The sequence below is a fragment of the Sitophilus oryzae genome, unplaced genomic scaffold (genome assembly GCF_002938485.1).
Source record: "Sitophilus oryzae breed Bouriz unplaced genomic scaffold, Soryzae_2.0 scaffold_381_pilon_pilon, whole genome shotgun sequence".
NCBI lineage: Eukaryota > Metazoa > Arthropoda > Insecta > Coleoptera > Curculionidae > Sitophilus > Sitophilus oryzae.
The window spans coordinates 3,031,136-3,059,082 of NW_022146953.1; the positions used below are offsets into that span (position 1 = coordinate 3,031,136).

Consider the following 27,947-nt stretch of genomic DNA (forward strand, 5'->3'; position numbering starts at 1 on the left):
CTAAAAGAATATATTTAAATTAGAATGATGAAATGAGTCATTCACCAATAATGTTACAAAAACTTATGAAATGCCTAGATGCGACAGTGAATTTTCATAATAAATCAAATATTTGCATAACTTAAGTCACATTTTTTGGGCAAATACGAAATTTAAAAACAAGGCTCGTCTAGCACAGCGAATTTAAGTTATTAAAAAGTAAAGCCTTTGATCACTGATTAAATACCCTAAAAATATCTTTACCTCGGGATACAATTGGATGGGGTTCTATCAACCCATGTAGCGTAAAGCCGCATCTTGTTCGGTGCAGAAGAACCCGCCCCTGTTATTGTTTTGTTGGGTTTGTCACTCATTTTTCACCGATCGCTGACTAATATCGTCAATGAAACGACGTGCAAGCGAAACGCACTGTGACCGAGATGCACTCGAAGCCGCCGGTCATGGGGATTCTCATATCGTTTAGACGCTTATTTGTTGTATGTACACAAAAGATAAGTGTGAACGAACATAAAACAAGACAATGAACCGCGATCAACCTTCTAATCAAGTACAAATGACACTGACAGACTGACAGCGGTTTTTGACAATCGACGGCAATCGCTGACGTTTATTGAGCGTTGCCAGATCTTTACTTAAATCAGGAGAAAAGAGTTTAAAAATTGATTTTTAAATAAATATTATAAAAAAGTAGTAGTATATTCTGTTTCCTCATCTTGACAAAAATATGTTTAATATGTACTCTCCGTTATATCCTATATATTATATTATGTACTAAAGTAGTTAAACGAAAAAGACCGTCAAAAAACTTATAATCACTATTACTTTTTGAACTCCCCCTATAGACCTAACTGCGAACATGGCGGCCACCATGATTAGGATTTATTAAATACCTCTATATCTCTGGTTACGACACAGTTGCCGACTTTGGAAGCACAATTTTGCCAACCGTTAAACAGATTCGTAAAAACAATGCCACTAACTTTATAGTTTATAGGCACACACAGGTTTGCCAATATTCAAATCAGTGCTGTGAAATCATTCTGACAAACACAATATTTTGGCGCAGGCGCTTTTTTCTCCCAATCAACGATTTTTAGTGGGAGGAGTGCACTCCCCTCCCCTTTCCGTACTGCATTTCTTGACAGGTGAGCTGCTGCTGTCAAAAGTATTTTTTATGTTGAAAAATATCTTTATTTGTGTTTGTTTTTGGCATTAAATAAGCAAATCCCAGGAAAACAACCCCCAGAAATTAACCAGTACAAAATCTAAATCAGGTAGGAGTTAAATTACAGTATTCGTGTACGGATTTTAATACAAATTACTGGCAAAATCCCGCAACGAATTGCAGTAGTTTTCTTAAACATCTGCCTGTTTCTGTGTGTTGTTAAGATCTCATTCGTTATTTTAATGACTCATTGCATTATAGTAATTCTTGTTAATACTTAATCGTAAGCGTTTATTTTAAAGTGATATTCTCACGATTTTTAAAAGGGTTTGGCTGGACAGTGCGTCTGGTATCTTGGCACAAAGTTATTGATTTTTCGTAGTCTCATCTCTTTCCATTTGATATATGTGTGTGCATACTATACTACCGGCTTAATGTAGACTTTGTTGCCGGTTATTGAGACTCTTATACCAACTGATTTTACGAATTTTTCTTAGGAAAATGCCGGCGCCTGCACCAGCTGAAAATGGGGCTCCCAGAACGGAATTACAGGAGTTACAGCTCAAATCCCAACAAGTTACTGATGAGGTAAGGATAGATTTAGCTAATTCAGATATTCAGAAGAATGAGGACATTCAATGTTCATTTGATATCAAGAATAAGTACTATTTATAATGTATACTTTACTTTTTAGTCACTGGAGAGCACAAGACGGATGTTGGCGTTATGCGAAGAGGTAAATATTTAATTTTTAGTGCATTCTTTTCTTTTAAAGTGTTCTGTTTATAACATAAATGTTTATAATCTGATATATTCTTAATATAGGAGCCAACGACTTGAGTAAAAAGGATAAAATAAGGATTTTTTAATAATATTTCTCTTGATTTTTATCTCCCATACTGAGCATACTTTTCTTTTTTCTTTATTTTGCTCTCTTTTATTTCATTCAATCTTTGTACAAATGTGGTCTTTTCGAATTAACTTGAAATGTATTGGACAGCTAAAACTAAAGGGTACGGTCTGAATTGGTTGTACAAAGGTTACATATATCTCTTAAATGTTTTTTTTTCTGTGCTGCATGCTTGCACTGGTCTATCTTGTCCTGTCTATAATAAAAATCTTCAACTTGTGCAGGCAGGACTACCCTATCTACCCTCTATGTTAACATAAATCAAACATAGGTTTCAATAAAATATTTATGTTTGTTATCCAAACTTAATTCCTATTATACAGGGTGTTTCTGATTACCTGTCTGATATTTTACAGCGTGAATTTTCAAGTATTTTTAACCATTCCAGATATTTTTATGAAAGTTTGTATGTGTCTTTTCATCATTAAGGGGCATTTTTTGATGAGAAATGTTTTTTTAGAGCACATGTTTATATGAACTTTTTACCTTAAAAATACTTCACAAAAATCTACTATCACTATGAAATATCAGACACTTATTTCGAAATCCCCTGTATATAATTTGCAAATGTATTAGTCTCTATTAAGTCTTATAGTCTTTTTCAGTGATGAAATTCTATTTATATTAATTTCATAGTTACATATTTTTTTAACTAAATGAAACTTATGTTTGATACTAATTTCATAGAAGTCTAGAATCTATTGAGGGATAATAATTATGCTTTAAATGTTGTATCTTCTCTAACAAGTAGCAGAAAAGTTATTTTTTGTATTAAGTAACCCGTAACCTTTTAACTTTTCTGTTATTTTCCGAATTATTCAGAGGTCGTCGACGTAATATTTTTGATTTTATTTTATCCGTAATTTTTTTGAAAGTATTTTTTTTTATTTTAAATTTTAGTTTTATCTTGCATAATGCGTGTTAGTTTTTTTCTTTTTTATTTTGTTATCTGTATATTATTTTATTGACATCAAAAGTGATAGAAAACAATTTTTTTTTGCTAGTATTCATTAACTAACGTATAATCGAAAAAAAAAAACGGCGTCACTGACGACTGGGGAATGACAACCGATGATAATTTTGGCGAGGTCAGTCTCTAGATATGATTTACTTGCGTACATGAAACTACAACCTTCTTAAATTAAATTTCTGTTACTTTTGGATATTCTTAGCGTTCTAATTTTTATGCATCAAAAACGTTTCATACAAATGCTTTTATTTGAACAAAATAATAATATAAATTTTCTTTAAAAAATTAAAAAGTTTTTGCCCACTGACGTGACGTCATACCTAGGGAATCTATTAAAGCAGGAAATAGCGTTTTGAATACGACTACAGGCCACAATTTTAGATATCAACTCATCTTCTATCCACTTTTCATTACTCTAAAGCCCCGCCTACACATAATTTTTACCTGTCAGTCTTATCTGTTCGGTCAAAATGTCAAGTAAGACACTGTGTGTAGACTAAAAATCGGTCCGTTGTACTTGAACTAAGACGGAGGACCGTCTAAAGAATTGACGGGATCATTGATTATCTCTAAAAGGTATGGAAATTTGGAAAAGTATAAACGGGATTAACCATTTTAAATCAAGCAAAAATTTGTGTGAAGAATGCATTTTTCTCAAAATCTCAATAATAAAAACGTTTTTCCTCTTATAAAGCCAATCTGGGGACATACTGTGCATGACAAAAAAACGTTATGTGTAGATGGGACTTAATTTCTATGGGCATTGCAGCTGCAATGTTGCCAGACTGATCAAAAATTCTTCTTTTTAAGGCTTTTAAACGTGTTGATGCATAAAAATAGACAGTTTTTTTTTATATTGATGTGTGTCGATCGAGGACCTCTTAATAAACAAATACAGGGTTTTGGCTTTTGTTTTCCGGGGAGTTTTGCGCGTAAAAGAAGCGTTCTGCGCGTGGGGGCTTTTAGCGTCGATTGCGCAGAAAAACTAACGACGCGACGTTCGGTTGGTTTTGGTCGTCTATGTTGTGGTAGCGGTAGCCCTGCAAGTGTGGCTGTGATTGTGCTGTGTTCCGTGTGCAATAAAATATATATATCTCTATATTATAAATATATAATATTATACTTAAACACACATGCACTACCGCACACACACACTGGCAGACAGATGTAAATATCCATGACAGATATAAATATCCAAGCCACTACCATAACATAACAAATGAAGTAGACTATAAAATAATTGGACAGATCTATAATATTATAAAAAGTGCCAGAAGCAAAAAAAATTTCATAGATTTGATTCAGCATGTTCAATAACATAAAATAATTAAAAAAATAATTTTTAATTATAAAATAAAAAAATAATAATAATAAATAATAATTTTTATTTAAAATAAAGCTATTGCTCTTTAAGTATATAATAAATTGGTATTGTATGACATCCAAATAAATACAACAAAAACCCCCCCCAACTAATAATGCAAAATTAAAAATAATAAAAACAAAAAATTATAATTAAGAAATATATACAGTAGAGATTTTTTTTAAATTTACTGCCATGACAGATATAACATATGTCTCGGGATTTTTTTTTTGTTATTGGACTTGCTAAGTTGATTCTGTGTAAAGTAACATTTCTCACTTGTTTCAAACTTCCAATCATTTTTTTAAATTATTACTTGAATATGTCTATCTCTAAATATGTTAAATATGCATTAAAATATAATGAAAAAAAAAATTAAAATTAAAAAATTATTAAGATTTTAACCAGATAATTTTTTGAAACGTAAATGAATGCAAAGTAATAAAATAAACGATAAGTCCTTTTATTTAGTAGTCTGTGATAACAATAGTCATCATTTTCTCTTTTTTTAAGACTTGTGATGACTTACAATTCAGTCCAAAATATACTTGGGTAAACTTTTTTTATTCATTTCTTATTCCAAATTAACTTACTGATCACTAACCTGTCAAATATACCCGAATTCAAGTAAACTTTGGACACTGAAGGGCACAGTTATGGTAGTTTTTCCAGATGACATATTTTTTTAAATATAGGTAATAAAATTTTGATTTAATGATCCCTGTTTTATAAGTATTTTAGAAAGTTTATATTCCATACAGACTCCAATTAACTGATTTATTAACATAAGATCATTTTAATGTCATGAAATTATAATATCGTTCCATTGTTGCCAAAAGTCACTAACTAACATTTTTCCGAACCACCAAATTCAATCACTAACTATGTTTTGAAGCGGAGAATCGATTGCAAAAGTCATTAACTACGATTTCTGGCTATTTATGTTTTATTTTAATACCGAATAGTTATTAACTATAACATCTTTATGCAATGCAATTCATCTTTAGACGCATTTTTCTCGGAAGTAATAAAAAGTAAGTTAGTGACTTGGCAGCAATGGGACGATATGTTTATTATATTTTACATTCTTTTCAAAAAGTTTGTGAAAACGATGTTTTGATTGACTTCTGACTTCTAAAAGCTCCTATACAGTAATTGTGCCCTTTATACACTTCTATTTTCTATTCTGAGCTAAGTAAACATATTTTTATAAAAACTTCATACAGAAAATATGTATTCCTTAGCTTGGTTTATTTTATAAACATTTATTTCATATCTAATTCTTTAAAATACAACTTGTTAAAAGTATTTACAAACATCAATATATTGTTTTATAAACATTTTCTTCAAACCATGTCATTTTATATTTATATTAAATACTTTTAACATATTTTCACAAGACAACAAAAGATATCCTATTTGCAATTAAATCATTATTCTCTATTTACTACCCCCTGATTCTACTGTTGTACTGAATAATAACTACACTGAAAAATATATATTAGCCTCAAAAATTGTGCAAATTCTTAAGTTGAAATTTTTTTTTATTTACGAAGTTTTTATTTACTTAAATATTTACAGGAAATACTATTAAATTTTAATTTAAGTAAAATAATATATTAGTATGATTCTTTTAAATTATCCTAATAAATTTTATTTGGTTTTAAAGTAATATTTAAATCTATAATTTTCAAGGTTTTACCGAAATGCAAAAAATAGAGAAAAAATATACTTTTTTCAGTGTGGTAGTACAAGTTCACTCAATGCAATCATATTGTTAGAAATCCATACATTAATATCCCTATTCTAACTAAATATTGGGATATTCTGCCTTGGTTTCGAAATATCAAATAATAAAACTCATTTTATAAAAAGAACTCCTCAAACCAAAGAAAAAAACATCTAGTAAATATTGCTTAAACACATTTTCAAAGCAAAAGTCCAAAATAATAAGGTTGTTTAATAATATTTTACATTCTTTTTCGACATTACTCAAAAGACATTTGGTCTTAACGAACATAAACAAATATAAATTTGATATTTCGAAATAAAAAACAATACTAGGTCTGGTTAATGATGACTCCACCGTCTGTGCAACCAACAGTCCACATAATCCTAGAATTTTTTCTTCTATTTGCCGAGTAAATTCAACCTTAAACGTTGTAAACGTAAGGTCTAGAATCAACACTTGTTCGATTTAAGAATTTTGTTTTAAAAACGATTTGTATTACAATACATACCACACGCATATAAAACAATAAACAAAACTTTATATCACTATTATTTAAAAATATATATCTTGCAGCGTGATTTAAACTACACAATAAAGCTTAAAATGCTAGGATAAAAGGGTTTTATGCTGGTTGCGTAACAGGTGTTGTTGTCATACCACTAGGACCGATCCAACTGATATAATAATCTACCCCTGTGCCTTGACACTCAGCGGGCTTATCACTACTAAAAACTTCTCTCTCATCCATTTAAGACTAACATTGACATTTTAACACCTATTTTTGTGCTGCTGTGTAGAGTAAGGAGGCTGGAATCCGAACCTTGGTCGCTTTAGATGACCAAGGAGGTGAGTCTCTTCCAATCACTACTAACTACTACCTACTACTACTGTTTTGAAACCCATATAAACTATATAACCTACTCTTTAAGAGTAATCAGAAGATAGAAATTCCATTAATGTAACTAATACGATTGTAAATTAAAGACTGTTATCTTACTAATATTTATAAATAACAGTTTTAACAGTACAAATAATACAAGTAAATAACAGTACAAAGCTATTATTTAGATATAACAGTGTTATTTTTCGATAACAATAACAGTTTCAACTGTTATTTGCAAGAGCATACAGCATTGCAAATTCGTCGATTATTCGAGTACTGTTATTTTCATGTCGGTTATTTTGTAGAAGCAACAACAGTTGCGAGCCTAGTAAATCCTCTGGACCCGGCGATTTCTACATCACTTCGCGAGCCATCGTCTCAGCACACTGTTATGTTATTGATCTGAACTGTTCTACCTTAATAACAGTTCTAAAATGCCAGATCTTAGTACTTATAGACACTAAGCGTGAAAATTTCAATATAAGAAATATAGATAGTTTTTAAAAACTTTTTTTAACAACACATTTTTGATAAGATAACAGACTAATAATTCATTTAAAAGTAACTAATAAAAATATATTAATTTAAATATATTTTAGATTACAGTAAAACTTAGTTAAATCGATAAAAAAGGTATTAAAAAACGATACTAAAAATGCAACTAATGATTACAGCCTTCTTTAATGGTATTTCTGTCTTTATTACTCATTTTTGTCATCAATTAATATTTTTTATTCTGTCTCTTCATATATTTTTCGATATATACATAGAAATAAAGAAAAATAGATTAATTGGTTCTAAAAAGAATTAAATCATTTGGATATCATTCTATCGTTTTAATTCTGTGAATATATTACACACCCTTAATTTTTATATCTACCCCTTTTTTTATAACTTCTATATGTGATAACACTATACACTTTTGGCAGATTGAATCATTTGGAACACTATAATTATATTGGGCAGTATTTATTTTCAAGAAATACTATAAAAGTGTGCAGCTGTTGTGAAAAAGCTGCGTATCATCTTTTTTGCTTTAAAAAATTAAATTTTCTGTATAATTTTTTTCGGAGACAAATACAACAAATCAGAAATCATTAAAACGAAAATGATTCAACTGTCAATATTCCATGCATCATTGATATCGTTACATGTTGAATGATTATTTCATAGAACTTATTACCTCTTATTACTTGTTACATGATTACACACAGTTACAGCTGAATATATACATAGAATATATTTATTTAACAAAATACACTCGTTCTGACACAGCTTGCCTACTTTGCATGACCTATTTCGTCAGCTTTTTGCTTAGAATGTTTCTATATCTTGTTATTGCTATTTTACTATATTCTGCTTTTGAACTTATTGATTACTTCACTAAGTCCTTTTTAGGAGTTTTGAGATTGGAGGAATATTACCTTTGAAGAATACTGCTTCGTTGTGGACAGCAAGTTAATCTTTGGATAAAAAGCAACTTTAAAAATGGCAAATATTCTTCAAATCTGCAAATTCCTACTACGAGTTTTTTATGTACTTCCCCTTTTTGAAAAGCACCAAGCTAATGAGGATTATGCTAACCCATTGTACAGATTTATCTCTATTATATATTTCACTCACTTGTAGTGTACCTTGTGTCGTGTTTTTTTTTATATTGTTGTGTCTCCTGTTGCGAATGCTATTGGCACATTGCTGTTATAGAGTACGGATGCAGGAACCAAGACGTTGGAGATGCTACACGTGCAAGGGGGTAAGATTTATCCGAGTTTTCCCTGATGCGAGCCTCGTACGATCATAGCAAAGCAGTATTTCTATGTCATTTCGATCACCTGATTATGACACAACATTAAATTGTGTGCTAAACGTATATGGATTACAAAATGCCGTTTAACGTTAGGAGAAGTATAGAATAATGTTCAGCCATCGTTCAAAGTCACGTCATATATTGTCGAACTCTCTCAATCACTTGCCAACCAGATGAAAGAGATTGATGGCGTCATTACGGCATTTCGTAAATTACTGCATATTATTTTTAGTAATTGTCATTGTCATTTGATTTGGGGTTATAATTTTATTGACGGACATCGATCAATGTCAAAATTAAAATTTGATTGTTGCTGTAAAACGAATTTAATTTTTTTTTATTGCAAAGTAGCCTCAAAGCTTTAACCAACATGAACAAGAGCTATTGCTAAGCTTATAAATTTAACTCATATTTGACAAATAATGGTGACGTAATGGTGAACGATGACTAAACAGTCTACTTATTATTATTGTTATTATTTTACGTCATTTTGATGATCTTATTATGACCTAATATTGTGAGGTGTTTTTGAAGTTTTCTTTTGCGTTTGCAGTTATCGTATGATTAAAATGTATCAGGAAAAACAGACCTTTACCGTGCTGCTCGAGTTGTTTGTTTATTATTTTATTTTAATATTTGGATGGTGTTTTTGGTGTGGGGTTATTTTTGATATATTTAATGGATTTACTTATAATCTCTATTTGTTGTTGTGGTCTTAGTTTTATTGCATATTTACCTTGTTGGGTGTTCCCTGAATAATAATAATTTAAATTTAAAATTATAACTCTTTATTAAGTAATTCATTTTTTGTTTTAGTTTTTTTTTCACTCTGTTTTTAATTTTAGATTATAAACTTGTTGACATGTTCAGAAAGTCAGTCAATGATATTCTTTAACATAACATAATAACTATAAGCCTCGAAACAACACAGATCCAAGAAAAATCTAAACCAGAAAAGACTACAACAAAATAACAGTTCTTTTTGACGCTAGATTGACTAGGTTGGCGCAACTGGCATTCCCATTCAGTTCGGCCCACTCATGGATACCAATCTTAGATAATCTAAATCACTATCCGCCGTAGTTTCGCCAGTGTACTTCCTTTGTTTTATAAAGTTGGTACGGCTAGATGCGGCTGTTTTTTTTCAAGTTTTTTTTGGAGATTTGAAAATTTGAGAGAGTGACAAATATAAAAAAAGATAGAGATGCTAATAGAGCATCAATTGGCGAATTGTACAAGGTGTTGGGATCTACCTAGCTGACATTCTTCATATTTATAGAGCCACGAGGTGGGGATGAAAACCCTGGTCATGCTGGATGAACAGGGGGGTAAGCAAACTCATTCTATCGTACTAATCAAAAACAGAGGCGTAGGGGAGGATTTACAAACGATGTTCCGGATACTTTGCCCTGTTTAAATGCTTTTTTGTGTTATTTTCATCTAAAAAACATTATCAACACTGTATATTGAATTTTTAATATTTTGTTGCAATTTAATTTGGGCTTAACTGTATTGACAAGATTTCATAATGACGTTCTCTCGTTCAACATAAGCGATTTTATATTTCTCTTGTACTGTTTGACTAAATATACAGGGTGAGTCTTAGATACGTGCACAAATTTTTAGGGGTTGTATATTTCGATCCCCGAACCACATCTATGAGTATTTTTCGCGAAAAAAATTGTAAATTTTGTATTTTTCATTTTTTTTTAATTTTCATGTAAAAAATATATCTTGATAATATAGCAATATTGAGACTAAGAAAAACAAACAGAAACAAATCTGGTGGTTCTGAAAATTGAAACTTTTTTTTAATTTTCGAAGTATAACTGCTATTTCGGACTTGAAAATAGGTACACTTATTTAAGACTCACCCTGTATAACGTACTTTTAAATTTAGAACTATGTTTGCAAATCCTCCCCCACGTATACCCATTTTACCAAAAAAAAATAACACAAATTCGATATATTCATTAATCACTTCAAATAAAAAAGAGAAAACGACAATCACACATTCAAAAATTATGTAACTACACAAATTATTCAATCCATCGACATTAAATAAAATAGAATAATAGAGAATACGATATATAATATGTATTTTCATATTAAGGGTATTTAGATAGAGTGGTGGAAAGTCCAGTAAGTTGGATGTCCTTAGTGTCTGACTGTTGTAAATATGCAATAACATAGACGAATATTTGATATTTTGGTGTTTATCGATGTGCTCAGTCCTTCTAAAAGATAATGGAGAATAACAGTTTTAAGATAGAGTACATTACATATTTTAACTGTATTTTTTTTTAATAAAAGTGTTAAATATTATTTTTATTAAATTATACGTATATATTATATTATTTTTTAATAAATAAAATACCGTTCGTTAAGGCATTTATAAATAGAGATACAAAGATACGGTTTTCATATTGCTGTTCTATTTTTTATGAAACCTAAAGGTGTCACACAGATTAGTCCTAGCCTTCTTAGTTACTGCAATACAGGGCGATTTTGAAATTGTTGCCGTTGTATCTCGGTTATCTTATAACTTATAGAAAAGGTGAAAACTCTGTTTCACGTAGTTTCGTCTTCGAAATATGACTCAAATTTATGTTTTTTTAAAAGGACATCCTATATATTTTTTATTATTATATTTGCCTTGTTATGAGCTTTCTAAAAATATAATATACTCTATTGTACTTATTTTCATAAATAAGGTAAAATATGTATTGTTTATAAATGTTTAACATAAATCAACCTAGTTTAAAAGAGTAATATTATTTTATTTTATTTTATTTAATCAGATAATTTTGCTTTTTGTCGTGTTATTTTAATAAACTGCACTGAAAATGAATTTGTGCTCCTTTTAGATAACGCGCTGTCAATCAGAGTTATTGAGAGTTATTGATATGTTTGATACACTTGTGCAATAGTTTCACACAGAGAAACTAGCGTGGAATAGCCAATAACCAAAATTTGACGTGGAATAAGTTATTCCGTTGGTTTGATTACCTAATTTAACCCGCCGGCTATGTTAATTTTACGATATCATGTTATTTACCTTCCAGTTTAATGTTTGTTTAAATTTGTAATGTACTCTTTGACAAAATATTTTTTTTTATCTGAAACATTGTTTTTGCTTCTCCATTATCATTTGCTCAGCTCATACTTACTATCTCTATCTTGACAGTACTAAATACTCAGCTCTTTTAGAACTAACTATATTTGACAGTTCAGATTATCGATCAGATCAGTCAAGACACTTCTTATAACTTACTATATCGTCAGATACATTTCAGAACAACAAAATTTAATCTCACTAGTATAGAAAATTTTGTATGTTTAGTATAAGACCCAAATCAATCTGATATTTCTAATACACTGATACATAATATTCTCTTTAAAAAACTTTAAATATTTATACATAAAATAAAATACCTCAATATAAGTGAGAATTTTTCTGGCACTTCTTTCAGTCTCATCCTGTGTAATACAACTAATATGTTCTAATATAAATTCCCTAATTACATTGAATTTTAAATGTTTTTAATAAACGTGTGATAAGGGATTGTTAATAAAGTAATATTTGACTTACTATTAAAATAAAAACCTATACCAAATAAAATTAATAAACCAGCTAAAATTGTAATTGAATTCAGTTCATCTGTTCCACAGTATTATTAGATTAATTATTTTAGTGAATTTATATGACATATTATTAAATTAGATAAAAAATAATAGATTTTAGACAATATAATTCAATTTTTGAGATAAAAAAATCTATTTCACTCTATATCACGTCTCACGTCACATCATTTCTATCTCAAGTTATTAAGTTGTTAATAGAAAAAATGTTAAAAGATTCTATTGTAATCACCTAGTAATCAAACATTGCGTGTAAAGATTGTTTTTTCGTTTATTTTTGAATCAAAATATTTATACTTAACAACTTATTTCTTGTGGATCTTATATACATGTCACGCTATACATACAATCTATCGCCCTAATAATATATCAAATAAATATGTACTTTTTAAGACCTACAAAACATACAAAAAGGCCTTGATACCGAAGTAAGTTAACACAAACCACATATTTTCCCCTATTTTGACATCCACATTCTTCAACATGATACCTATATATATCCAAAAAATATCTACAACAAGCATGTCCTCTTTTATTTTTATATAATAACTCTAAAAACCTTTTGCTTATCGAAAGATTGACGCTTCTATTGACATATTTGCTCTATAACCTCATTTTTAATGACAGATGTCAAGATAAGGCAATATCGAAATAGAGCCGTCAACGTAGACATTTAGAGCATGCGCATGCGTCGTAGGTAAGGTTAAATTACCAGACACGGTTGATCACGCCACATAACTAACTGAATTTTAGAGCGTAATAATTGTAAAAATTGATGACGGTCGAGATGGAGTGTCGTAAAACGTTTTTTCTTGATGTGTAGAACAATTGGACCGGATCGAGGATGGCATGGACCAGATCAACACCGACATGAGAGAGGCGGAGAAGAATTTGACAGGGATGGAGAAGTGTTGCGGGTTGTGTGTGTTGCCTTGTCAGAAGTAAGTTAGTGTGGATAGATTAGAATTGATATAGAATAGAATATAGGTTCAGTTTGTTTGGATTATATATTAGCATTTTTTAGACTTTGAATGTGTATAGTACCCTTGTTTATATATTCTTTAAGTTGCTCAACCGGCTAAACAAAATGTGCTGCCAGCTGGAGGACAAATCGTGAACCTTTCGGGGCGGAGTCAAAAATATCGATTATTTTCGTTATTTTCCTCAGAGTAATGTAATAATATAGCCCGGGTTTCTGCATCTTTAATAGTGATCAGCTGATTAAGAAATTTAAACGAAATTTTTATTTTATTGTAGATTGTGGATTATTTTTGCCTGTTATTTTAAAAATTCTAAACTGTTTTAACAAAGAAATTATTATTTCGATATGTTGGTACATTTTTAATAATTTATGATAATGCTAATTACTGTTAATTAATATTTAGAGAAAGTTACATATCTACTTTAATTTGACTTAATGCAGGTTTATAAAAGAATCGTTTCATTCTTAGATTATTTTATTCTAAATTGAGTGTTTTACGAATTTGACGATATTTTTTTTTGAAAACATAAAACTTTTTACATTCTTCATTAAATGTTCAAAAAATTTCAACTTGTTTAAACAAAAAATTGTAAATATGAATTTTTTAAATGAAGAAAAGCGTGTAGGATTATTGGTTCAACTTTTGTTGGCCATACATTTTCCAGGATACGTTGACCGTTATTTACGTACGAGTACGGTTTTCAAGACATGTTAGAAAAGTTAAATTTAGATAGTCGTATTTATATCACAATTATGCAAACTCAGGGATCGGAAGAGGTGGACCAATTTCATGGGCCCCCTCGAAGAGGCGGTACGGGAGAACATTTTCTAAAATAACTTAAGTGTATTGGGTAGTGATATTATGAAGTTTTAGTTTGCGTAATGTAAATCGTAAAGAACCGTTTAATAATATATTCTATGTTTTTATGTTATAAATCATAACAGAGTAAAAATACCATGCTAACTAAGTGAAATTAGCCAAGAAAGAAAAGAATTGACTATAACTATAACTCTGTATCTAACTGTAATTTTTCGAAGAAAATATATAGTATACTTATATCGCCGAAAAGTTTAAAAATTGCGATTTTTATGAAGTCATGGCCAACTATGGTCAAAAATTACAGGCTTTGGAAAAAATCAGAAAACACAAACTCATTAGGTATGTGATTATCTACAACTTTTTGTCTAAAATAGTTTATAATGGAATTAGGGACAAGTTTTAAAATAGCCAAAATTTGTTTTTTCTTTTGAAGGAAGATATAGTGTATCTATCACAATACTTAATAGAACTACTACAAGTATTACAAGAAAAACAAAAAGAAGAAATACCCAAATACCCCTTCACCTACTACTCAACTACAAAATAAACGAATATAATCTCTTAAAAACACTACACAACTACTTATTCTTGTATTCTACACTGAACAAATTATCAAACTTACTAATTTATCAAACAAAAAGAAAAAATAACAAAATTATCCCTTCACCTACTACTTAATCAAATTAACTACAAAATAAACTATAAAAACACTACTAAACTATTTTTGGTAGACTACACTAACATGCTACACTAAACACTATAATTAAAGTTAATAAATGAATCTAATTTTACACTACAACTACAAAGAAAAAAGAAATAAGAACATTTTCTAAAACTAGAAGAAACAGAACTTACGCGCAACCAGGATTATAGGTCAAGGGGACAAAGAATATAAAATACTTTAAAATGTGCATTCAGAAAGAAAAAATACCTCGAAAATTATCTAAACAAACATTTTTATTTCTTATCAGTGAGAAGCATCGGCCTTGTCGGCCTTGAAGAATTTGTCGGCTGTTTACAATGGTCGAATTGTATAATTGCCAGCTTTTATAGCATATCTGATAGAAAAAATGTATCTGGTCGATTAGTAACCAATTGGCACAGTCCGAAAATTATCGATTTTTATTTTCTCTGCTTTTATTGGTAACTTCAAAATTCAGAGTAACAAAAAATATTTTTCTGTAGGGAAACCGGTCCTGCCATCTAGTAGTCTTAGTCCATAAACGTCTTAGGTTGATCTACTTTAAAAATATATATACAAGGATAGTACGTAAGTAATACTTACAGGACGTTCTAATCTTGTAGAGGTTCGTCGTTTAAAGAAGATGAAGGTACATGGAAAGGCAACGATGACGGTAAAGTGGTAAATAACCAGCCCCAACGCATGATGGACGACAGAAATGGCATGGGACCACAAGGCGGATACATTGGAAGGATCACCAACGACGCTAGAGAAGATGAAATGGAAGAAAACGTTGGACAGGTGCCTTTACCATTTACTAAGATTTTACTTAACTTAGTTTTTAATCAAGTGAAGATAGAATAACTTTAATGTTAAGCTTGTCAAATAAAAATATACGCTCAGCGAGTTACTGAAGACTGATGGGTCTGTTTTCTGTCATTTTTTAGGTTAATACAATGATAGGTAACTTACGTAACATGGCCATCGACATGGGTTCCGAACTAGAGAACCAGAATCGACAGTTGGAGCGCATCAACGCAAAGGTAAAATCGGTTAACCTCAAACCTGTCTATCACACTGTCATTTTGATTCGTCCTTTTGCTTCGGTATATTGGTAACACTGACGTGTCACTAACACTCCTAACATAATCTAACTAAACCGTCTGGATAGTGTTGTTTTTGAAAAAGTTTAAATTGTTTTACAGTTTGTAGTACAAACAGGGTGTCACTTTAAGTAAGTGCAAGTATTTTAATTGGTGGTAGATCTGTGCAAAAGAAAATCATAAATTGAAAATCACCGAGTTATTTGACATTGACATGACATACACTTAAATTTATTGAAAATACTTAGTAATGTGGCGCAGTTATTTTTTTAGATTTATTGTTTCAGTTTAATTGAAACTAACTCTAAAAAATCTATTAGTGGGTGTTAAAAATATTAGTAATGCCACTGGCATAATGAAAATTAATTTTCATAATTTGCAGAGAATTAAAATTATTGTGAACTTATAAACACACAAATATGCGAAATATGGGTAATATAGAAGATGGCAACATTGCAGGCTTCGATTCATCGTCAAAAAAAAAATTATATCCCTAAAAATGACAGGAAAAATTTTAATTTTCAAATTTTCTTGCAAAAATCACATAGCTGTATTTTTGGTCTAAAAATATACCACCAGTTCAAATACTTGCTTCTGTTTAAGAGACACTCCGTATAGTAATAAATAATAACCGTATTCTCTTCAGATTTCTAAAATAGAGAAAATATTCAGTGAAATAAGTAAACCTAGATAAGTTGATCTGACAAGGACAAACAAAACTTAGACTTTTTCAAATTTAAAAAAAAATATTTGTCGTATAATAACACAGAGTCTTAACGTGTATCAGATATATGCTTAAACAAAAATCACAGGATACAACAGAACAAACAAGAACCACAAAAATATACATAATTTAACTTTTTTCTAGCATATTGAGTCTTTAAAATATTCGCACCACCGCTTTTGGCTGTGATGATTCACGTGTGAACACTTTTGTTCAACTTGTTCACACTCACGTTAAAAACAGTTTTTTTCTGCTTGATTTTTTTTTTGATTCTTTGATACTGCTCATCAGCATGTAGTTATTTTATTGTTTTACTCTTTTTTTGGTTGGCTTTATTGTTACTATAGTACATTTTCAGAGTAGCAAAAATGTATAGAAATCTTTAATTATGTTGTAGTTCCGGCTTTTTAAGATTTCTGGTTTAATCTAAAGCAACTTAAACTACAACATTTTTTTATTTAAAATATTACTTTTGAGTCAATAGTAATAACCTAAAACTGACACTTGCTACCCTGAAAATTTATATCTTCTAAATTCGTAAACAAATGAGGTATTGAAACAAAGATATTGAAACTCTCGGTATAGAAAGAGGTAAGTTGAGAATTTTATTATTAGGTTATAAATTCGAATTGTAAATTGTAAAGATATGTATCTAAACAGCCAGCAAGATTCATTGTATGGTTTAAAAAATATTTAAAGATTCTCGCCGAATTTCGATAGAGAAAAAAAGTGTTTTCGTTATTTTCAGATAGAATGTTAGTTGGAAAATTTTGATTTTAATTCTGCATCTCAATAACGATTGATGTTTCTTTAAAGTAATAATATAAAGAGTGTTTTTTTTAATAAATTATCGCACTAGTTTTTATGCGACGCCACTGAGACTGTAATTTTTGTTTAAGCACCTGCTCTATCTTTCTCCTTACTAACTAAAAACTTAGATTTTATAAACTTCGTGGATAAAACTATGTCATATGTATATTACACACGATTTTGTTTACGGCACTCTCACATGCATTTTTCTATTTACAAACCTATCCTTCTCTCTGAATACGCTACTGAGCATGCGCAGGACGATATTAGACGTGAATGCTCACCTGGAGCGTTTTTTTGCTGCGTTGACAACAATTACTAGATAAAAATATAGACCACTAAAAAATTTTAATCAAAATATAACTGATACGTGTATTTATTATTTTGAAAATATTTGTCGTATTATATCAATATAACTTTTTATATAAATTTTAAACAAAAATTTAATCATATAACGTTAAATTCTTTCGTAAAAATGTTTTAAAATACTACTTCGAAAAATAGCTATGATGAATGGACTATGACACATAAAACCAGCAACCAGGGAACATTAAATATGTTTTGATATTGAAAAGTCAAAACAATAAACAAATTTAATTAATACCACTTTTTGTGCTTTTTGTATACTGTTTAACCCGTGATAATAAAGAGTTGATTTTGATTTCCGATGATATTTTAAATTTGTGTTCCTTTTGAAAGTTTTTTTTTTAAATTAGTGGATAAATAGACATTATGACTAATAAAAGTGTTAGCTAATATGTGAAGCTGTCCGCAGTAGGGAAAATCTTATTCTGAAAAGAACTCCAAGACAGTAAAAGTTCGAAAACCCCTGAAATATGTTCCATATTTTCAAAAAACAAGATATGTGTTAATTAAAATCGTTTTTTAAACCGACTTTTATTCAGTGAAATATATATTTATGTTAGGTAACTTAATCACTTATTAGGCAATTTACCTTTGATGTTTTTTTCTTTAAGTAATTAATATACTGATAAATATTATCCAATAAATAATTAATATTCGACAAACAATATAATATAATATTTATATTTTCTATTTTATGACATAAAAATGACATATGCCCAAAAGAAAGACAGACGATTGGTCAATCAGTGTCAAAGACAAAGATAATCAGAGAGTCGAATATCGCTGACGTGTCTTCAACAAAAATGAGGCGAATTTACTTATCCACGAAGTTTATAAGATCTAAGACTAAAACTACAAGCTTTCGCGCTGGCTAACTTCCCCTTTTATTAATCTTGGTGTTGTTTGTTTACATTGCTAACCTACTACGTTCACTCCACGAACAACAACACCCTAACCACCAACAACAACAACATCGCCGACATATCGTACACTGACGTCAATTCATCACACGTCACCATCGGTCTGTCTGTCTGTGTGACGTCCACGTGGTACAGGGCGACTCCAACGCCGCCAGGATAGAGGTGGCCAATCAGCGGGCCCACGATCTACTCAAGTAGACACACCCACACAAAAATCAAACCGAAATCGAGCCCGCGTCGACCTGTTTCCGCTGCTATTATTGCCGTCAAAAAATGTTTATTTATATCGCTGCTGTAACCGCTACCGTTTCATATCATCGCTGCTTGGCGCGTGACAATAATTTAGGAGGCGTGGCGAGGGCGTGGCAGCGGGAATTGGTCGCGGGAGTGGCCGCCGCCTGATCGTAGTGGGGATTGGTCGGTGGGCGTGGACGTTCAGCCTTTGTTTGTCTCTTGCGGGCGCGGTGAGCGAGGTTTTGGGAACAGGTTTCTACTGGCTTGGGAGGTTTGGTTGTAAAGTAGACTTAGTGTTTCTTTTTAACGAATATTAACTAATCGTCTGCGTCCATTCAGACCAATCGCCATCCCTAGATCTTGAATGTTAACACGGATGTACATAAAGACATTTCTGACCCATCCAAGGGTAATATATCTACTTAACCTAACCAAACAAAATATTATATTTGTATTTATTATCATCTAGCTCCTAAGATATATTTGCGAGTATATTTATCATTGTAGGCTTCATGTTATCGATCATCCGTTTTAATGTAAAGTTTAAGATCCGGGGTCGCGAGTACAGTAAAATCTCTTTTAAATCAATATTTATTTTAGATAGAATTATTAGTCTTTATAGTTTGGGACCCTGCTGGTTCGAGGTCTGTTACTTTTTAAGAGAGAGGCTTTGCTGTACGTCGTAATATAGTTAATTTTGTGGTGAAATATATTGGGGCACACTTTTATAAATCTGTTGGACAGGGTGAGAGCAACGAAACACGAATTGCCGTTGCCAATCAGAGGGCCAACAAACTACTCAAGTCCTAAAGAAAAATGGATATGCTATTCACCTTTCGTACGCTACCTTCTCACATCTTGATGTTACTGGCTTAGCTATTACTACCTATATATTATATAGTTTACTATTTAACTACTGAACGTCAGTATTAACTCGACCCACCAGCGGCTAGAGCAAGTAGTAGTATGAGGATAGTCATAGATTAGCGCCGAGTTTATTCTTTCATATGTATGTCGCAGACGTATGGGTATAGTATGTCTTTTTCTGAAAAACCTAGTCTATAAAATCATCTATAAGGTCCGCTAGAAGTACTACGCCTTTGTTTTTCTGTGTTGCACTTTGAAAATGTCTTTTATTTTGTTTTTAAAGTTTTCTGAGAGATTTACACACTCTGCATATAAAGTGAGACACACATGCAAACAAATTATGAAATACTAATATTTTCTTAATTCATATAGAAGCATAACTTCATATTGAAACTCTAGGATATTAAAATTCGGAATTCTGAAAATATTTGTGAAGTTAGGTTAGTTCAAAATATGTTTCATGCAAGCGCTTACTAGAATATTTTTAAGACAAGTAGAAGTGTGAACGGCAAGTTCTTCCTTATGTTCTTAAGGTTAATGTTAAAGGTAAGGTTAGGACTAATACTCGAAGCATGAACCCACCATTAGAAAATGATATTTGCGACAAAAGTAAAATATTACTTAAACATAACCTCAAATCCAAAGAATATTAATTTGATTTCCAGTGTGACTGGCTTTACGCGCAATGACTAGGCTTTTCGTGAAACAGTAAATTATACCACTTTCTACGACATATATAGATTGTCACCCACAAAGTTACACCCCCTATAGTTAGTGTCAAATAGAATTCAGACATCTGTCAAATATACTAAAAATGTTTTTAAGTATGTTTTTATCATAAAAATGTAAAATATGCATATAAAAATGCTTGAGAAATACAAAATCTGGCAGAGTTGTCACGATTTTAAAAATTATTCTCAAACTTTGCTCAATATTACAACTGAGTACATAGTTGCATTGGTACATCTAGCAATATTCATCCAATACTTGTTTTAAAACTATACTTGAATTTTTAATATGACAGCTAAGTATAAAGTATGCTTTAGGGGTGACACCCAAAGGGTTTAAGACAAGCTGTGAAAAACTTATTTTTCAACTGGTAAAAACTTTGTTAAATGACATCAAAGTTTTGACAGTTTTTCTTATACGATAAACAAAGAATAAACTCCTCTTTGACATATCAGGTCCTCTCATTTTTACCTCACATGTCAAGTGGTCCAATAAGACTTGAACGACTACTCATTATTCAGCCTCTGAAATAGAAAATATCTGTGTATATTATTATCATGTGAGACAAAAGAAGCAATACCTTTAAAACCTGTTTTAACTCTTGTATTATTTACGTTATTTACTGTAGTGTATCGTTATGTGCCTCCTGGATTTTAGCAAATCTTTCGTTTGGTTCGAGTTGACTTAACCTCAACTACTATTTACATCTATATATGTAGTGATTTTTAGCCATATATTATGTAAGTCATGTTATGGTTTGTACAAACGACTGGTTACAGTTTCCATCAGAGTGTGTTAGCGTTTTAAGTTTATTTTTTCCTATGTAATGGAGATGCTAAGCCAAAATTATATAAGTATATTAAGTATATTCGACTTGTGTATTCGTTAAGGAATATATATTTTTTATATAAGGTGTGTCGGTAAAGAACAATAATTTGTATAGTTTAAAAAACTTTTTTATTTATTAGAAAAACAAAATATATTAATAGAAACCATTGAATATAAACACTGAGGTAAGAAGTAGATAGAAAATATTGGCTTGGTATTACGACCGCGAAGGGTTTTCAATATGGCTGACTTGACTTCCGGTTGTTCAGTGGCGTTCGTTTTCTTTTATCCTGACAAAATATAAAAAAATACTCACTAATTTGCTGGGGTTTGTTTTACGGTGAATAAATAGATGTTGATATCCATTATAGTTGATTTTTTTAGCCTTTTCTTCACTTTTGTAATATGAACAAGAAATGATACAAAATAAATATAGAGAAGCCCAAACAAACTCACAAAAACTCTTCGAGAGAATTGTAAATGGTGATTCAAAATGGCTGCCACGACACATCCTTCCGTCTTTAATGTACGAATATAAAAATGGCGTTTGACTTCTTATACGTCTTTTTATTCAATGGTCAATTCCTGATATTTATTTGGCATCGTTAAAACTGATTTACGGCTCAACTTACGTTCATTGCGACGTTGCCGCACTTACCACTTTTTCCTAGTTCTAGTTCTTTACGGACACACCGGTACTACAGATTAAGAAAGGCAATACAGTTAAGGTACTTTGGTTTTTAGACAATAAAATGTTGGAAATACGGTAAATGTCTTGATTTTTTTAATCTGTGCTGCGTTTAGCGTCTCTTACTTTCTCTCAAACATCGATCTGCACGTTACCTTGCTGCGATTGTTTATCGATTCTTATTAGAAATGTAGTATCGCTATCGATATTTTTCTTTGTCTTCTTCTGATTCCATTTCGGTGCCTCGTTTTGATTGGGTCGATTGGAGTGACGTCACCCGGTATGCAACGATCGCGGATCCATTTTATTTTCGCCCTTATAGCAACTAGGCTTAGGGTTGAAATCGAACAAACGCATAGAGAAGGATGTATTTTCAGTTGCATACCTTGTAACGTCACAACTGTCGGACCTGTTGTCTGCGCCCAAGGCGATTTAGGATGCCGTCGTTAGAGTAGAAACGCGAAAGGCATTTGGTGCATTTTAAGCTTTAAATTTGTTAAATTATTATTCGAAATGTTGAACAAAAACCAAGAGAGTTAATGGATTGTTACCCAAGCGGTTTGTAAATAGGGGAATCTTCTATCTGTGCGTGTAAATAACGTTTTTGTTCTTTAATTTTGCCATGCAGCAAGAAGTTTTAGCTGAATATCGTTTAAAAACGTTTATAAGGTGATTTAAAAGACCCGGTATTCATACGAGATTATTTTAGTAATGTTATTTTATTTATATATTATTATATTTTGTATTTATTGTTTTATTTTAAACATTAACGAAAAAAAAACACCTGTTTCTTCCATTTTAATATGTAGTAAAGGAAATTCGCTCTTTTATTGGTTGGTTTACAGAGGGAGGTAGTGTACAGTGTGGACCAAGTTTAGCATTTTTACATACCTAATACATTAAACACGAATATAAGATTAAACAGTTACATATCTAAGAAAATGTTAACGTTTCTATTATATATAAGACATGTTTTGGTCCACGAGGAAATGTTTGTTAAAATGCTCAGTAGTTCTGGAATGAGGTTAAATAAAATAAAATTAGTCCTTAATAGTTCTTATATATTTTAAATAATATTTAATAGATAGTACGCTGATATTAATTTTATTTTTTCAATAAGTAATTTTCGTACTTTATTAATTTTATATTCTTAGTTTTTATTTTATTAGATCAAGTTACAGAGCGAATTTCCAAATATGAATTCTGTTTTACTGTACAGATTTAGTCGAAAAACTATTTAAGGTCATAGAGTTAAGCGAATGAGTGATACATAAATACTTAAGATTTGGAGGCTGTTGTGTATTTCAAAATACGAATACAAAAAAACGTTGTATTTTGACCTCTTTTTTTTTCATAATAATTATTAACCTAGCATAGTAAGCTTTTGAAATAGTCATTGTAGGTCTTTTTCCAGACAGTTGGAAGTAAAAATAATAATTATTATTTATATAATAAACTATAACAATTATTCTAATATTGTATAGTGTAGTTATTTCAAAAAATAAATCATATTACCGAAAAAGAATTGAGTTTTATTTTAAGAAACATTGAGAGAAATACTTAAAATAATACAGGGATAATCATAAATAAATGTAATAAATAAGACTATTTATGATTATTCAGTGAATTATTCATGTTTTATATTTTGAGATACAGATTCGGATTGCTGGAGTAGATCTTCGCCTTCTCTATTAAAAGATGGATCAAACATTTTACCTTCTGGATTTATTTTGAATAGATATTCCGCCAGGTAATCCACTGGATCGTCTGGTCGTATTTTTGCCACTTCCAGAAGTCCTTACATTGGAAAAAATCGATTTGATTAAAGTTACAGTTTAAGAAATATCTAATAAGTTGGTCCAGGCTTTTTTACTGTCTACTGGACAATCCTGCGAGACTGCGCCATTGTTTGACGGGTTTAAAGGACAATACAGTAGCGCGTACTTTCTATTTAACGCGTATATATTCAAACTTAGATAGTATTATATCATACCTTGTGTCAATGTTGGGAAAACGTATTTCATCAGGTAAAATCGTAGTGGCTCAGTTTCTGCTGCTATTATTTTTTCCTCTTCCATTTGTAGTTTTTCCAAGGTTTCAGCCCATTTCTCCATCTTGTCTTCATAGTCTTTTTTCGCTTGTTCTTCAGCAAGCTGGTGAAAAAAATGTTTCAAATGAAAATTAGCCATTTAATGCCAACAAACCAACGAAAAGAGGCTTATTTATTAATTTTATTTACACATGATGAATACTTAATAAGTTTTAAACAGAAAGACTGTTAATTGTTCTAACTTAATGCAAACTAAAAAAAAATTCTTAACCTTAGATTTACTACTCTGAATTGAATAAAATAGTATTAATAGTATTGACACAAACCTCACCTGTTTCTCTAGCATATAAGCTTGCTGCTTCAATCTCTGTTCCTCCTGTTCCAACTTCTTCAACCTCTCCTCTTCTTCATCGCTTAAACCTATGCCAGGAATGGGAGGTCCGAAAATATTGTAGAGATATTTCAAAATGCATTCTAGATCTTCCACAGCCTCGTCCATCAAATCGATCAAGATGGGATGGATGTCAGCCTCGTCGAAGAAAGTCAACACTGTATTGTCGGGTGTGTTGTTCTCTCTGAACTCCATCAGTCTTCTTATCATGTTTGGCTCGTCATAGTGTGTTCCCTAGAGTTAAATTGGCGGAATAGAGTTAACTTACAGATTGGAAATTCGCTTTTTAGTTATTTCAAATAGATATTGCCCTAGATTAACCGTAATTAAACTGTCTCAGACTGTTTAGTATACAATCCTGCAAGACTGCGCCATATTTTGCTCGGTATAAAAGAAAATTCCATGGCGTATAAAAACATCTAATAATAATAATACAATAAATACTCTACCAAAAATAGTCGCAGGTGCGAAAACAAGATAAGGTAAATCATTCTAATTTTATTTTCGCTAAAATTCTGTACAAACTTTTAGAAAAGCACTCTGTGTATGTAGAAATAAGGTAATGTGACATCTGTAGTCTCACTACACACACCGGAAAAGTCTAGGGATATTACAATTTTATCCAGCCATCGTCAGTAATTTTATTATTTGCATTTCTGATATAATAAAATTAAAATAAACAAATAGTTTACAGGACGTATTGGAAATAAAAATGCGAAATTTACCGAATTTTTCAAATTTACCTAGATTCTTATTGAACTCAAAAAAACACACACATTTTTTTTATTCTAAACTGTGAATTAAAAAAAAAGATAAAACCATTTTTACTTAATAAAGGGTATGGCCTCCTCTACTGTTCATTACAGCCCTACATCGTCTCTCCATGCTCCTGATCAGGTTGTCAATCTCTTCTTGAGGTACAGCCTGCCACGCTGCATTCACGGCCCGAACCAGATCCTTACGAGTTTCACGAGGCATACCCATTCTCAAAATTCTTCTTTGGACCGCGTCCCATACGTGCTCGATGGGGTTGAGGTCAGGAGATTGTGCCGGCCAGGGTAAGATGTTTAATTGATTCATTGATAAACTCACTTACCACTCTGGCTGTATGAGGCCGTGCATTGTCATGCATGAGAATGAAGTTCCTCCCAAAATCATTGGCATATGGTAACACGACAGGCTTAAGAATTAAATCACGATATGTAATTCCTGTTAGAAACCTTTAAAGGAAAACGAGATCGGTTTTTCGGCCTAACTGGACTCCTCCCCAGACCATAACTGTTCCACCTTGATAAGGGTGCACTTCCTGAACATGATACAACCGAATAAGATTTCCCGGTTCTCTCCATACCCTAAGCCTTCTCAAATCCGGATGAATTCCAAAGCGTGACTCATCCGTGAAGAGAACATTGGCCCATTGTTCATTTGACCACTGAACATGATCTTGAGCCCACAAATATCGTTCCTCTCGATTTCTTCTCGTTAAGGGTTGAGCTCTCCAGGGGCGTCTGCTTCTTAAGTTGACCTCTCTTAATCTATTGCGAACAGTGTCAGGACTAACGGTTACATTATGTGTTTCCTGGAGATTTAAACTACGCTCTGGTGCTGTAAGAGTCGGTCGGCGTCGAGCATATAATTGTAAAAAATGAGCTTGCTGAGGGGTAGTAATGCGATGTCGCCCTGTGTACCTTTCAGCAACATCACCACTTTCACGGTAGCGTGCACTTAATCGCGATATTACACTTTGCGTTGTATTTAATGCTCTAGCTACGTTGATTTGGCGCATTCCAGCTTCGAGCATACCCATGGCCCTTAGCATTTCGTCTCCGTTAAGATGTCTACGCTCCATAATGTCGTTTAATACTAAACAGAGTTATTTGAATGAATTCTGGCCAATTATCATAAAAACATAGACAGTACAGGTTAAATTCGAACAATTGATGCTAGATGCTTTTTATACATTTGACAAAAAATGCACAAACACTTCTGCAAATATCCCAAATTTAGAAATAACTAGCGTGACTACTTCGTTTCAATCGAAGTAGAAAGAATCGGCCTACAAATATGTGGTTGTTTATTCAAAACATTTATTTTTAACTTTAATAAAATGATATCCCTAGATTTGTCCGGTGTGTGTATTTTGTAACGAGATATCTAAATAAGTTATATAAAGTTTATAAATTATACCTGTATGTCTCTTTCTGGAAGCCTCATCACTCTTTCACAAAGAAAGTCGTCGTCTGCTTGTAGACTGATGACGAAATCCGGCATAATATCGATGCTGGCGTTGCCTACGGCGCCTCCCACTTTGAGCATGTCACCTCCTTCACCGGCAACTTCCTCGGGTATGGTCTCGCCTTTAGCCTGTTCTGAAGTGTCTTTTGGGGCTTCGGCGGCTTGGCCAAACAGTTCTTTAGCCTTGCAAAATGATTTGGTTAGTGACTATACACTAGTATCCCACACTATACGGTGTTACCTGTTGCAGAGTTTTCGGAAACCCATCCAGAACATAGCCGTGACTCTGGCAACGGTCCTTGGATAGGAAAACTCTCATCAAACGCACCACATAGTCGTCCGGCAGTTTGTTATTGGGACTCTGACTCAACAAAGCGTTGATATCTCGTATTTGTTCCTCCCATTGTTGGATGTCTCTATCGTCTGCTATGTCTCCTTCTTCCTCTTCCTCCTCCTCTTCTTCAACTTCCTCATCTACAAGGCCAGTTTTTTTACGTATTAAACGGCCTCTACACTATTCGCGAAATAGGCCGAAGTCGAATAGTGTAGAGGCAGTTTTAGAAAGAAGCAACTCCATATTAATTATCCCGACAAATTTAAAAAATAGTGTAAACAAATATTATAACTCACCCTGTATATCTTCTTTCCTTTTTTCCAATTTCTGTCCAGCAGTTTCCTTGGCCATTGCAATATTGTGCCTCTTAAAGTTAAAATTTTTTTGATTTCTACATTTTTTATGATTCGTAACTTACCAAATCTTCTAAAGTCTCTTCAATCATCGTTTTCACTGACACATAATGAGCCCCATATCTCCTACATATCCTGTTGGCTATGGCTGTTTTGCCTGAAGCAGGAGGCCCATGTAAAACAGCCTTTAGTGGTTTTAATATCGACCCGAATTGTGTATTTGGACTTTTCGCATCCTTATCTGTCGCCATTTTTATGACATTGGCGTTTTCAAAAAATTATGCATGAAAAATATCAAAGTTTTGGACAACCTGTATAGCAGAATTTCAAATAATAATACTTGGCAACGGTGTAAAAAG

At 31.6% G+C, this 27,947-nt stretch overlaps 3 protein-coding genes across 8 annotated transcripts in view; 1 reads left to right on the forward strand and 2 right to left on the reverse strand.

Annotated features, from left to right (window-relative positions):
• The window catches only part of LOC115885459 (phosphofurin acidic cluster sorting protein 1), a 42,955-nt gene extending 42,394 nt beyond the window's left edge, over positions 1 to 561 (reverse strand). For both annotated transcript variants that reach the window (XR_004050736.1, XM_030904376.1), the window contains exon 1: positions 244 to 561. Coding sequence is in view for 1 of the 2 variants with exons in the window: in XM_030904376.1 (XP_030760236.1) it covers positions 244 to 353 (110 nt within the window). In the remaining variant the exon portion in view is untranslated. The remainder of the gene's footprint in view (positions 1 to 243) is intronic.
• A 557-nt stretch (positions 562 to 1,118) lies between these two features.
• On the forward strand, positions 1,119 to 22,825 carry LOC115885393 (synaptosomal-associated protein 25). Of its 5 annotated transcripts, none has more exons than XM_030904292.1 (8): positions 1,119 to 1,274; positions 1,663 to 1,753; positions 1,860 to 1,901; positions 10,110 to 10,158; positions 13,296 to 13,413; positions 15,580 to 15,757; positions 15,904 to 15,999; positions 19,858 to 20,052. In XM_030904292.1, exons 2-8 carry the CDS (start codon positions 1,667 to 1,669, stop codon positions 19,921 to 19,923), a joined length of 636 nt encoding a protein of 211 aa, XP_030760152.1. In that variant the 5' UTR covers positions 1,119 to 1,274; positions 1,663 to 1,666; the 3' UTR covers positions 19,924 to 20,052. The 5 variants fall into 5 exon arrangements, with proteins under 5 accessions (XP_030760152.1, XP_030760151.1, XP_030760149.1 ...); XM_030904291.1 differs by lacking the exon at positions 1,119 to 1,274 and adding an exon at positions 1,446 to 1,572 and having other exon boundaries at positions 19,015 to 22,825; XM_030904289.1 differs by lacking the exons at positions 1,119 to 1,274; positions 10,110 to 10,158 and adding exons at positions 1,447 to 1,572; positions 8,728 to 8,776.
• LOC115885391 (adenylate kinase 7-like) lies at positions 21,597 to 27,866 on the reverse strand. The gene is made up of 7 exons (XM_030904286.1): positions 27,654 to 27,866; positions 27,532 to 27,601; positions 27,143 to 27,375; positions 26,854 to 27,084; positions 24,607 to 24,900; positions 24,219 to 24,378; positions 21,597 to 24,022 (listed from the first exon to the last, which is right to left on the reverse strand). The coding sequence occupies exons 1-7, from the start codon at positions 27,837 to 27,839 to the stop codon at positions 23,853 to 23,855; spliced, it is 1,344 nt and encodes a 447-aa protein (XP_030760146.1). The 5' UTR covers positions 27,840 to 27,866; the 3' UTR covers positions 21,597 to 23,852.
• Between the last annotated feature and the right edge of the window lie 81 nt (positions 27,867 to 27,947).